Below are 14369 nucleotides of genomic sequence, written 5' to 3' on the forward strand. Positions count from 1 at the left end.
TTTTTTTCTGCTGATTCTAACTCAGACCAACACTGAAGACCAAGTGTGGGGGGAAAGATAATATTAACCAACTAGATTTTAACATTTTCTGAAAATAATAATAATAATATTATTTTATATATTATTATTATTATTATTATAAATATTGCCCATGCAAAATTTCCTAACACAATGCCAGGGTATTGCTATGCCATTGCTAAAATGTCTTGGGTGGTTCCTATGGCATTTCTATGTGGTTGCTAGGTTATTCTGTGTGGTGGTAAAGTAAAAAAAGCCCACCCCATGTCACTATAATATTCTAATCCCTAAATAAATCTGATTGCACAAAAAAGTAATAGCACAAATTTCCACAATGATTCGCTCAATTTGAAGTATCATTCATGTCTGTAGCACAAACAGTGCTGGACAAGTTATGCACTGAAGTTTATTACAAAGTTTGAGCAATACAAATAGTATTAACCACAAATAATATCATACTGTAGCTGAAGGCTAGAAACATACTTTACGTAAGTACATAGATTACACGGATTGCCAATGCCATTCGGAGTGAACGGCCCTTCATATGTTTTGAGAACAGGTCTGCGGGCATGTGGCATTAGTAAGATTAAACACCAGCCCCCGTGTGAGAACCCTGAATAGTCTGGGGTTAAACGTGTGTGCGAGTGTGTTCATGAGGGGTTCGAATCTGGAGAGCTTTGCATACTGTATCTGTGTGTGTAGGGTTTTAACTAACAGCTTTGAATGCTTTGGTGGATTTGTGTGTGGGCTAAAATAGTCGTACACCACTGCAGACATCGGGGAGACCTGCTAACGGTGTGTGTGTGTGTGTGTTATACAGCATATACATGTCCCACTCCTACCTCCAGCCTAACATTATGTGTACAGTGGTGTGTGTGTGCATCTGCATGTGTGTGAGGGGCTTAACCGTGTGAGGTTGGTAATCTGAAAAGCTGCTTTGCCTCGGGCGGTAGTGTGAAACTTGGCTAGAGAGTGATACAGACAGGAAGAGAAACAGAGAAAGAGAGAAAGGGAGTGTTATGTAACGGGGCTTTCCTGTCCTTTGTCAACAAACAGGAGAGGCATGTTTATATACACACCAAGTCATCCTCACACACACACACACGCACCAAATATTGGCATAAGAGAGTTTACTTCAAGGGCACGCCTGACTCGTGAGATGCTAGTATTATTCTATACACACACATACAAATACACTCCAGAACTTGATGTCAGTATATAGCAGGCAGCGGCGGTTTGTATCCTGAGGTGAATGTTTTGTAACAAGAGCTGGACGCAAAGGTCCTGGAAAGGAGAAAAGCACACGCTGAGGAACAGAAGTGGCCTGGCTGCTATCCAGAGGGTTTTTACACATACAAGATACATGCTCACACACTCATATATATATACAACTTTTTGCAAAACCCTGGGTTTCAAGTTTCAAACACTCCCCACTTATTTCATTGCTTCGACAAACAGATAGTCCTGGCCCACTTGTGTAAGTGTAAACAGATTTTTGGATTATAATGGAAGCAATCTAGTTTTGCGTTTTTTTGAAAACTTTACTTGGTTATGATATTATACCGGCCTCTGACGTTAGCAGTTCCTAATTTGAGACTATCAGGTTTAAGGGACTGGTGAAGAGCCAATTGTTCTGGACGAGAACCACCTTTCTTTGAAAACATATGGAATGGTTCAAGATTAGGCACTGCCTCCGGCACCTAATTGGTGGGAAGAGGTATAATGAGTGTAAACTGAAAGTAACGCAAACATTTTCCTTTAGAGCACTTTTACATCAGTACTTTAATCAATTCTGTACAAGCACAAAAATTAACACGCATGTGCGCACGTACATGTAGTTTTATTAACATGTCACAAGAACCACGCCTGAACTCAACCAAACACACCTACTATAGTGTCATAAACTGTATAAACACACTGAAACTATAAATGTTTTCTGAAGCTTTGTAGTCAACACTCTCTGTTGTGACCATTTGTGCATTAGCATGTACTTAAAATTGCAGCTGAACAACAGCAACTGCTTGACAATTTAAACACTTTGTACATTGTGTGCAGATGGGAACACACTCACGTTCACCTCACCATGTCGACACAAGTGATCATTTGAGAGAGAGAGAGAGAGAGAGACCAATTATATCTGCTCATGAGTCATGACCTGCTGCTCAGCAACACCAAGTCATGGGAGAGAGAGAGGGAGGAAAGATAGAGAGCAAGAGTTATAACCAAGAGTTGCCTATGTAAATCTTTAATAGAGTATTCTTATTGTTCATTAATGTGTTGTTTAATTAAATTTTTTGTATATTGTATATTATTATTTCACTGACCTTTTCTTTACTTAGTTTTGTATTTTTTTCCCTGTCACTTCTTTTATTGTCTGCATTAATGCTTTGGAAATAATGCATGCAGAAATTGAAGAGAGAGAGAGAGAAAGAGAGAGAGAGAGAGAGAGAGAGAAAGAAAGACAAGAGAGACTCAACCTGAAAACAAAGACTCTGAGAAAAAACACTGAGATAAACAAGTGCTAAATGATGGGAGAGACAGACAAAACCAGGGTGAGAGAGCAACAGAGAGAGTGAGAACGTGATGAGCCACGTGAGGTTGGCTCAGACACTGCAGGCGAATTACGTAAACACCCCCTCCCTGCTCCGTCTCCTCATGCACTCAGCAGACACTGCTCCTTTCCAATCCCTATGCCTGCTGCTGTGCCACGCTTTTCTCTCCTCCCTCACATGGCTTCTCACATGCTCCTTCCCTCCATCCCTCTCTCCCTCACTTGCTTACCCTCCTACTCTCTCTCTCCCCTGGAAGCCTCCAGTCTGCCAGTCAGGTCTGCGTGAAACTGCAGCACCACTCTCAGGGCAGAAAAAAAACAGCAAACTAGCCAAACCTCAAGGAGAACAAGCACTCCAATACAAACAAACACAAAAGATGTAGAATTGCACAAACTATCACATTTTAGGGTGGAGCATGTTTCTACACTTGTGTATTTGCACTGTCTACAACTTGAAACTATGTCTATCTTGTGTACATTATGTATATAATGTGTATATTATGCGTATGTGAATATAATATTGTATACTGTATGACATAGTATCTGTTGTATTTTGTGTATTGAAACTTGACTTGATTGTTGCTGCTGTCTTGCAACCAAATGGATTTATGAGGTACATTTAAACAAACAAACAAACAAAATTTCTACCATAACAAAACTTACCAATCAAACAACTACCAAACCATTCATAAAACTACCCACCTAAGTTAAATACTAGGTTAACTAACCAACCAACCAACAAACCATCCATCCATCCACCCATCCAACGTAATCCTTACTAACTAACAAACAAACAAAACTAACCAACCAACCAACCAAACTACAAACAAACCATCCATCCGACTGGTCAAAACTTACGTCTCAACTTACATACTAACTAACATCTTAACTCAGTTAACTAACCAGCTAACTTAACTAAACAACTAACCAAAATACTAACAAACCATCCATACATCTGACTAACTAATTAACTAACCTAACGTCCAAACTAACGTCATAACTAACTAACTAATATCCTAACTCAGTTAACTAACCAACTAACTTAACTAAACACCAATCAACCAATAAACCTTCCAAACCAAACCAAACAAACTACTGAAAAACGATCCATCCAACTAACTGACTCACTAACAAACTAACTTACAAAACAACCAACCAAACTACAAATATACCATCCATCCATTGAACTACCCATATAGCTAACGACCAACGGACCCCAACTACCTATTCATCTATCTAAATTTCAAATGTTTTTACTTTTTACATTTAAGGCATTTAGCAGACATTCTTATTCAGAGCTAACTTCTTCTTTTCCTTACATCTTATTTCTTCTTTATTACCCTCTCAAATTCAAACAAGCTCTACTGGCATGACTGAAGTACAGTATTGTCAAAGCAATGGCTATTAAAATGGCAATCTCCCTCTCTCTTTTTCCTTATGTGCAGGGCTGTAGTCAGCTCTCTGCAGTATTGATTCGTTGAGTTGGGTGTTTTGGCTACTTGCTCTAACACTACAATTGTGTCCTCATGTGCCTTTGCTTATGTAACAGCACAGGACTCTTTCTCCACTGAATGCTGATTAACTGTCTGGAGCTTAGGACCAGCATTCACCCCACCACAGACGCCAACGACACTGCAGAGGCCCAAGAGCTGCGGTTCATCTCACACTCCCACATACACACACACACTTGCTCTCTCCTCTACTGCTGAGGGGAGGGGTCATCGAGTTCAATGTCCTTCCTTATTAAACTAGTGCCATCTTCTGGTGGTATTTTGGCATGGCAACAACATTCCCTAGAGCAGGAATTTCCAAACTTTTTCTATTGTGGGCCAAATGCAGAAAAAAATAAGGTGTCACGGGCTGCATCGCTGCAATAATAATAATAATAATAATAATAAAGGGCTTGATGTTACTAGATTGTACCATTGCATCATCTTTATATTGTACACTTAATATTATGTGAGTTCTCTTTCTAGCATTAGTTCAGTATCTCACTATGGAAATTCGCCTCAGGCGTATCAGACACTGGAAGCAATGACACCACGCCTGTCAGCTGACAGACCAATCACAGCAGTGATAAGGGACCCCACCACCCTATATAAGACACCACCACAGGTCTCTTCTTATTCTCATTCTCTTCGTCGTGAAGATTATTGGAAGCTGTCCTCAGCAGGACTTGCAAGGTGTGGTCGCTAAACAATTTGTTAAACGAGCCGTTCAGGTACATCGTAGAGCGCTGCTTTTTTGTTTTGTGAATATATTCACTGTCGAAGTGAATATACTTTTCTGCTGTGTCGATATTGTTTTTCCAGGCGTAAACCAGCGCGTCAAGGCGGGTTTACGTATTTTTTCAATAGAGTTAAAAGCGGTTATAGCTGGAGGCCTGGGTAGCTCAGCGAGTAAATACGCTGACTACCACACCTGGAGTCATGAGTTCGAATCCAGGGCATGCTGAGTGATTCCAGCCAGGTCTCCTAAGAAACCAAATTGGCCCGGTTGCTAGGGAGGGTAGAGTCACATGGGGTAACCTCCTCATGGTCGCTATAATGTGGTTCTCGCTCTCGGTGGGGTGCGTGGTGAGTTGTGCGTGGATGCCGTGGAGAATAGTGTGAAGCCTCCACACGCGCTATGTCTCCGTGGTAACGCGCTCAACAAGCCATGTGATAAGATGCGCGGATTGACGGCAACTGAAATTTGTCCTCCGTCACCCAGATTGAGGCGAGTCACTACGCCACCACGAGGACCTAGAGCACATTGGGAATTGGGCATTTCAGATTGGGGAGAAAAAGGGGAGAAAAAAAAAGGCGGTTATAGCTTCTACCCTCTCCTGCACATTGCGGTGATGTGGCAGACATTAAGGAGAGATCCGGGGATTAACACAGGATGAGAATGATGCTATTTTCCCTGCTCATTCTCAGCCGGGCAGCACAATAGACGTGTCCCCCTCTCCTGTCCAGGGAGAGCTGGACTTGATTGAAATGTGTAGATGGGCAGCAGCCAAACTCTCCATCGACTGGCCATCACAGCAGGTGGGCCAGGTTGCTGAGAGAGACCTGTATGACGGTAAACAGCTGCCGTCTCGTGCTGCCCCGATAAAACAATTGATTCCTGCCATCCAAGCATGCTTCACGGAGGTGCGACGTTTTTGGGACAAGCCGTTTTCTCACAGAGTTTCTCTAGGCTGGATGTGCACGTGATGGATGATCTAGGGCTGTCCAGGCCCCCTCCGGCTGAGGCATCGGTGGCGAATCAACTCCACCCCGATCGTCGGGTGGCCTTTTCATCCGCTCCCCCTTCATTGCCGGGATGGACAGAGAGATTATTGGGCTCCATTTATCAGAAGATCTACCGATCTTCAGCCTTAGCCGTAAGAGCTCTTAATGCCACCTCGCTCCTCACAGCACATCAGGCCGAGCTGATGGAGGAAATGGGGCAGCAAATTGATGCCGGTGCGCCAGACACGGTGTTGTGGGAGGAGATCTGCGTCATTGCGGATCTCAACCTGCGTACATCAAGAGGAGCTGTCCAGAGCTGCAGCCACAGCATAGGTCTCGCCATCGTGGGTGAATGGGCTCTTTGGCTGGGTTTGTCTGAGAGAGAAAAGACGGACTTCCTGGACATCCTTGTGGAACCGAAAGCCCTTTTTGGGGCTACGGTTTCTACCATGCAGCATCAGTGCAATTCAAGGAGGAAAGTGAAAATTGCCTTCCCCAAAAAGCCACTGCTCGAGATCTGCAGCCATCACGTCCTGGGTTCCCAGCCCCTTTTAGAGGTGGGCAATCTGGATTCAGGACCCAGACCAGCCCCCCCCCCCCCACCACCCCAACTGTCAGTGCAGGGAGGGGCACAGCTGAAGCAGCCCCAGCTGAGAAATAAGGCTTCTTTTGCAGCAGTGGCTGCCAAACATCGCCCGTCTATCCCTCAGGGGAACAAGAAAAGGCAGGCAACTTAATCAGTGTTCTGGAGTGGCTGAACAGCACTCGCTGAGTCTCTGTTCCACTCCTTCCTCAAGAAGAGAGTTTGTCCCCCCTCTCTTCAACAAGGAGTTAATGTCAACAGCGGAGGTGGAGTCAGCTCATACTTTGGAGAAAGAAATAGCCAATTTGCTGAGCAAAAGATCTATAAGGTTGGTGCCGGCGGAGGACAGCTGTCAGGGTTTTACTCCAGGTATTTCGTCATCCCCAAGAGAGGGGAGGTCTCCGTCCCATTCTGGATTTGCAGAACCACAACAAACACCTCAGAAGGTACAAATTCAAGATGCTCACGCTCAAAACGCTCTTTCAATATGTTCGTCCTAGAGACTGGTTTACGTCAGTCGATCTGAAAGACACATATTTTCACATTGGTGTTTACTCATCACAAAGAAAATTCCTAAGGTTTGCTTATCAGGGAGTAGCCTACACATTTTTGACGGTACCTTTCAGACTGTCATTATCACCGAGAGTGTTCAGCAAGTGTGTGGAAGCAGCGCTAACGCCACTGAGATTTACAGGTCTCAGATTAAACGGGAAAATAACTCCGATCTGTATAGAGTGTTTCTGTCAGAGGAACACATCGGATCAATTCGCAGCAGTTTGTCCCTTTTTCAGAGAGGGAAAAAAGTCTCATTCAGACTATGTCTATGCCTATTGGGTCTGATGGCCTCAACGGCATCAGTCATTCCATTGGGACTATTGCGAATGAGAGAGTTTCAGCACTGGAGAGCAGCGCAGCACTTGTGTCCTCGCCGTCACTTACATCGCAGCGTGACAGTGACGTCAGAGGGGATGCTTGCTCTCCATCACTGGAGAATCACAGCTTTCCTTCATGGGGGAATCCCTTTGGGGGCGGTCTCTCTGAGGAAAGTGGTGACAACAGATGTGTCACTCACAGGTTGGGGCACTGTGAGCGAAGGCAGAATAGTGAATGGGGTTTGGCCCGTGTCACTACGCACTGTGCACATTAACTAGTTATTGACAGTGTTTCTAGCATTGAAGCACTTTGCACTGTTCCTTCAAAACCACCATGTCCTAGTCAGCTCGGACAACATGACAACAGTGGCATACATAAATAGACAAGGGGGTACGCATTCACAGCGACTTCACAGCTTGGCACAAAAGCTGATTGTGTGGAGCGGTGCGTGCTTTCTCTCATTGCGGGTGACACACATTCTGGAAGTGATGAATACGGGGGCAGATCTCCTGTCTGGCAATTGTGGCTGAAATCTTTCTCGGTCTACCTGACCTTGGCTTGGTATCAAGAGATCCCTGAATGTTCCACTTTTTAATAAGTGATTGAACAGTACTGACTGGCATTTTCAAGGCTTTGGATATCTTTTTATATCCTTTTCCATCTTTATAAAGTTCCATTACCTTGTTGCGCATGTCTTTTGACAATTCTTTTCTGCTCCCCATGTCTCAGTATCTAGCCTGCTCAGTGCATCCACGTGAGAGCTAACAAACTCATTGACTATTTATACACAGACAATAATTGCAATTTAAAAAGGTGTGGGAAATTAACCTTTAATTGCCATTTAAACGTGTGTGTGTCACCTTGTGTGTCTGTAACAAGGCCAAACATTCAAGGGTATGTAAACTTTTGATCAGGGCCATTTGGGTAGTTTCTGTTATTATTACGATTTAAAAATGAGCCAAACAACTATGTGATAATAAATGGAATCATATGATCACTATCCTTAAATAAAAGACAGTTTTTAGCATATTTTCAAAATCAAATGCCACAATTTCACAATTTCTGCCAGGGTATGCAAACTTTTGAGCACAACTGTGTAATATATATATATATATATATGTATGTATATATATATATGTATGTATATATATATATATATATATATATATATATATATATATATATATACAAAACACACACACACACACACACACACACACACTTACAGCAGAAAAGAAAAAAGACCTCCTTGACAGAAACAGGGGGAGGGGACATTATCTAAAGAAAATTTCAGTGGACAAAAAAATTTGGTCCATACATTTTTTGCTCCATTTTGCCAAAAGAGAAAGACTCTAAATTTTAAATCTTCTAAAAGTTTTCCGCCTCAACATTTAGCATATAAATGCATAAAGCATATACAGTGGCAAGAAAAAGTATGTGAACCCTTTGGATGTACCTGCATTTATGTTTAAATTTGTTTTAAAATCTGATTTGATCTTCATCTAAGTTACAATAATCAACAAACACAATCTGTTTTAACTAATAACACACAAACTATTGTACTGCATTGTTCTTGTACATATTGAATACATCATTCAAACATTCATAGTGTAGGTTGGAAAAAGTATGTGAACCCCTGGGCTAATGATGTAACAAAAGCTAGATAGTGTCAGGAGTTGGAAAAACTGGCATGCAACAAGGAAACGAGATTGGAGGTGTGGGTTAGAGCTACTCTGAATTATAAAAAGCACTCAAACATTTTGAGTTTGCTATTCACAAGAAGCATCTGCTGATGTGGACCATGCCTCACAAAGAGAGATCTCAGAAGACCTACGATCAGGGGAAGGCGGCCCAGCATCTAGCCCGTCGGCGCAATGTGAGCAGTTCACCCCCGGCAACTCATTACGGCGTCCAGGGATCCGAAGAACGGGTCCGGCAGCGCGTCCACTCATCCGATCCCTCCCAGCTCTGGTCCTGGGTGTTCGAGGATGCCAGTGTGTGCACACATGGAGACTTGAAGCCGGCTCCCCGAGAAGAGGTGCGCACTGCATTTTAAAGACAGCGGTGATGAAGCATTAACCCCATCAGGTGTGCTTCATTCACCGCTGACCAAACGAGGCTTATTAATTATGCACCTCTTCTTGCTCTCCCGCCCAACTCCCATTGTGAGCCTGGCTGAAAGGCAGCCCTAAGAGGCAGGGCGACGATGACAAGCCAGAGTGGTGGATCATTCCGCCACAACAGTTAGACAAATTGTTAGACAAATTGTCTATAAATGGAGACTCAAAGGGCACACCGCAGAATGCTCAATGAGGTAAAAAAGAAACCTAGAGTGACAGCTAAGGATTTGAAGGAATCATAGGAACTGGTTAACATCTCTTTTCATGAGTCTACAATACGGAAAACATTAAACAAGCATTGTGTCCATGGCAGGACACCACAAAGGAAGCCGCTGCTTTCCAACAAAAACATTGCTGCGCATCTGAAGTTTGCCAAACACCAACTTGACACTCCACAAGGCTACTGGGAAAATGTTTTGTGGACTGATGAAACTATGGTTGAATTGTTTGGAAGGAACATGCAGCACTAGATATGATGTAAATAGGGCACCACATACCAACATGAAAACATCATCACAAGTATGGTGGAAGGAGCATCATGATTTGGGGCTGCTTTGCTGCTTCAGGGCCTCGACCATTTGCCATCATCAAGGGAAAAATGAATTCCCAAGTTTATTAAGATATCCTACAGAATAATATCAGGGTGTCTGTGCACCAGCTTAAGCTCGGCAGACGTTGGGTGATTCAGCAGGACAATAACCCTAAACATCTAAATAAATCCAGAACAGAATGTCTTCAAAAAAAGAAAATCCACCTTTTGGAGTGGCCCAGTCAGAGCCCAGTCCTTTACACAATAGAGATGCTGTGGAATGACCTTGAGAGCCGTTCACACCAGACATCCTAAGAATATGGCTGAGCTGAAGCAGTTCTGTAAGGAAGAATGGTCCAGAATTCCTTCTGAATATTGTGCATGTCTAATCCGCATCTACCAGAAACACTTATTGCTTACAAAGGAGGATCGACCAGTTATTAAATATACTTACTTTTTCCACAGCACTGTGAATGTTTAATGGGATGAGTTCAATAAAGACATGAAAGATCATAAGTGTTTGTGTGTTGTGAGCTTAAGCACATTGTGTTTTGTCTATACTTGTAACTTTGATGAAGATGAGATCACATTTTATGACAAATTAATGCAGAAAACCAGCTAATTCCAAAGGGTTCACATGCTTTTTCTTGCCACTGTAGATGGCCTCATAGGTTATGGAGGTAATGGAGAGGTTCCCATCACACTTACTTTCTCTTCAAACATCTCCTCCTTATCCAGCATCTCTCGCAGGGTCTGAAGGATCTTAATGCACAACTTCTCCTCTTTCTCCATCAGTTTTTTGGTGTGTTTGATGAGCCTGTAAGAAAAGCAGTTTGGTAGAACACACTGTATTATATTACATTTCACACTAAAGCATGCAACTAAATACTTCAAATGAAGTATTTGAATATTTTTTGTAGGGTATGATACCTTTTTAAATTTATATGATTGAAATGTTGAAAATGACCAAAAATAAGGGAAAACAACAGTATGTAACTATAAAACTAAGGGAAATGGGTTCTGCTTCATTCCTTCTGACCGCCAGAGGTGGTGCTTAAGCACTAGTGGATTATAGCAGTGCCAGCTAGAGAGGTCGAGAGAATATACCAACAAAGTCACGTAGTGACGTAGGCTGAGCCTCGAGGATAATAGCAACATTAGCTCAGCGTTCAGCCTCTTTTGCTTTCTTGTCTGATAGAGATAGGCTGTTATTCTTTGTGTGATCCTGTGTGACAATGCGCTCCTAAACCTTTTGGATCCGGATTGGATTATTTTGTCTGCATTTGGTGAGTTTTGTTTTTCATTGGATACACTTTCATGATCTGTCTGTAACATTTCATGCTTATCGGTGCTATCCGGTGGCTGGTGTTTACCACGCTGATAACTTTGCGGTTCCCCACTAACTTTTGATCTATCTAATCTCTATTTAGATTTTTGTGATACGCTGTGCTCCTTGGTGCATTCCGGCGGGCTATTTACCGCTTTGCTCGCCTTAGCCTTTCAGTTCTATCCGGAGGTGTTTTTAACTAAGTGATCATGGTTCTCCAACTGACGTGTAAGCGGTGTCCCAATACTCTTCTCCCTGATGATGGCCATGATGTCTGTCTGCCTTGTTTGGGAATTCAGCATTTGAGAGAGCATATCACAGACCCGTACTTGCACTGTAGTCTTTTACCCATGTCGGAGAGGCGGTTCCATCTAGCTGGGTTAGACCCTAGTTCAACGGTGAAATTCGGGGAGTCAGAGTTACCCCCCACCACATGAACTTGGAAAAGTTGTGCGTCTGTGGCAGCCAGTCCCCTGGACAAGTCACCTGCCCAACCAGCCCAGTCCAATGTCTTTTTTGGACAGTTTTCAGCTGCAACTTCCTTTGATATGCCACCATGCAAAGACTTTGTGTCAGAATTTTCTAACGCCCTCACAGGGTCTAGTGTGCCTAAGCGGCAATCAAAGACCGCTCGTATGCTAGTGTCTATGGCTGAAGCTGATTCCATCGGGGTGGTCCGTGCTACAGGAATAGAGCAGCCTATCACAGCACTGTGTGATGCCCCAATGTGGCTTGCTCAGGCGAAACTGCCTGAGGCTTGTAAGAAGACTTTGCAGGACCTCATTCCTGGGCACTTCTTTGGGCCTAACATTCCAGAACTGCTGGAAAAGAGAGTGAAATTGTATGAGACCACTCGGCAGCTGACACAGGTGCAGCGCAATCCTGCCTTTAAGGTGCGGACAGCTCAAGTTCGCCATCGCTATACAATGCCGGAACAACGCTTCTGCCAGCATCCTACTCCACAGCCTCAGAGCCCTCAGAGGCCCCGTGCTGCTGATGATGCTCGAGGTTTTCAACCTCATCATTGACAGTTACCAGGGGGACCATGCCAGCTACTGCCAATAAAAGTCGCACCCATAAAGCCTGAGGTGCTTGGGCCGGCAGTCAATCGATTTTCAATGCAACACCTACAATACTGGAGGCGCACAACATTAGATCCCTGGGTTTTGACTAACCTGAGCAGGGGGTATGCTTTACAGTTCGATGCTGCCCCCCCAAGTTCCCGAGGATTGTCCCTACAGTGGTCAGGGATGCAGTTTGTTCAGCGGCTCTCTCTCAGGAAATTCGTTCTCTGTTGGAGAAGGGGGCCACAGAAAAGGTTCATCCCTTTGTTCAAAGGGAGGGTTTTTATTCAACTTATTTTCTTGTTCAGTGGTTTTTGTCCAATTCTCGATTTAAGGCTTCTAAACTTGTTCCTGAAAACTCTGTCTTTTTATGTTATGTGCAGCCGACGTTCTTCGGTCTGTCATGAGGGAAGATTGGTTTACAAGTGTCGACTTGAAGGACGCATACTTTCATGTTCCGACTGCACCTCAGCACAGGAAGTTTCTTCGATTCAGTTTTGAAAAACCAAGCTTACCAATTCAAGGTCCTACCATTCGGTCTGTCTCTGGCCCCTCATGTTTTCACAAGGTGCATGAGTGCAGCTCTGTATCCTCTATGGTCCAGAAGAATGTGGATCCTTCCTTATTTGGACGACTGGCTACTTTGTGCCCCCACAAGACATCAAGCTGCGACACCAGACTGCTTTTAGAGAATGTGCAGAAACTAGATCTTGCTGTAAACGAGACAAAGATTTGCCTGATTCCAGTGCAATCGGTTACTTTCATTGGGATGACTCTGGACTCTCGTGCAATGTCTGTCACTCTGTCACATGCTCGGGCAGACAATATTCTGCAGCTCCTTGCTCGTTTCTGGCTGGGAACGATGTTGCCTTACAGAGTGTTACTACAGCTTATGGGGATGCTGACTGCTGTTACGTCTGTGATTCCACTGGGCTTGCTCCACCTCAGGCCTCTTCAGCGGTGGAACAACAGTTTGCGGTTGAACCCCACCACACATCGTCATTGGTTGACTGTTGTTTCCCATTGCTGCATTCATGCATTGACACAATGGAATTGCTGGGAGTTTTTAATGACTAGGGATGTAACGGTTTCAAGGTTTCACAATATACCTCAGTTTTAAAACGGACGGTTATCATACCTTTGAAATCTTCTCATTGACGGTATTGCACGAAGATAAAGACATATTTTTTCAGAACTTTTCTAAAATCCAAATCAGTTTAATTAAGACAGAATCTGCGACATTTACACAGCATCATATAAACTTGGCTAGATAAAATAAATCTTTAAATTGCGCCTTCCTCATGTTGCATTTGACGGTCACTCAATTTTAAAGGTGACATGCAGGTGTCACGAGCGCTAAGCATCATGAGCACATCAGAAGTCCAGCACGAGCGGAGTGCCGCATGAGTGCAGCACGAGCGCAACATACAGACATATCCGAGCCTGAACCTTTATTTCTGCCGCCACATAAGTTGAAGTCCGCTGTCTGGGATTACTTGGCTGTGTAAAAGACCCACGAGGCACCAGCAATGTTGATGGTTACCCAGTCTGTAAAGTTTGCTGCAAAAAATGATCGGCTCAGGCAGGAAACACTTCAAACCTTAAGCACCATCTCCGTGAGCACCATCCCACAGAATTTGCGGAGACAAATGTAAGTGGAAATACAGTACACAGGATAACAAATTATAGCCCGTTTCATAAAAACACCAGATTCAATGTAGTTTTACATGATTTGTAATGACTAGTTAGGCTAAAGTTATGTTTATGCTTTCTGTCACATTCACAAATGCAGCAAACGGATTTAAGACCTCGTTCAACATTACGATGTGCCAGCTGTTTGTTCTTTTGCCTAAGTGCAGCGCAACAGTAGGCCAATGTGTTTGATAATACTAATAATATGTTTTATTTGTAAAACATAGTACTAAATAGGGTTTACAAAATGCATGGCGTTTGGTGTTCAGGAAACTGACGTTGACAATATGCATGCAAGAAACTGACAGTGAATCTGTGGCAGAAATTGTCAGTATTGGACAAAATGCCAATAAATAAACTGCACATGAATAATATATTTTCAGTAGGTGTTGTAGAA

General features: G+C 43.4%; 1 protein-coding gene across 3 annotated transcripts in view; it reads right to left on the reverse strand.

Moving 5' to 3' along the window:
- The window catches only part of LOC127456513 (inositol 1,4,5-trisphosphate receptor type 2-like), a 116529-nt gene that overhangs the window by 56923 nt on the left and 45237 nt on the right, over positions 1–14369 (reverse strand). For all 3 annotated transcript variants that reach the window (XM_051725046.1, XM_051725044.1, XM_051725043.1), the window contains exon 37: positions 10598–10706. In XM_051725046.1, coding sequence (XP_051581006.1) covers positions 10598–10706 — 109 coding nt within the window. The remainder of the gene's footprint in view (positions 1–10597; positions 10707–14369) is intronic.

The sequence above is a fragment of the Myxocyprinus asiaticus genome, chromosome 18, assembly GCF_019703515.2.
Source record: "Myxocyprinus asiaticus isolate MX2 ecotype Aquarium Trade chromosome 18, UBuf_Myxa_2, whole genome shotgun sequence".
Lineage (NCBI taxonomy): Eukaryota > Metazoa > Chordata > Actinopteri > Cypriniformes > Catostomidae > Myxocyprinus > Myxocyprinus asiaticus.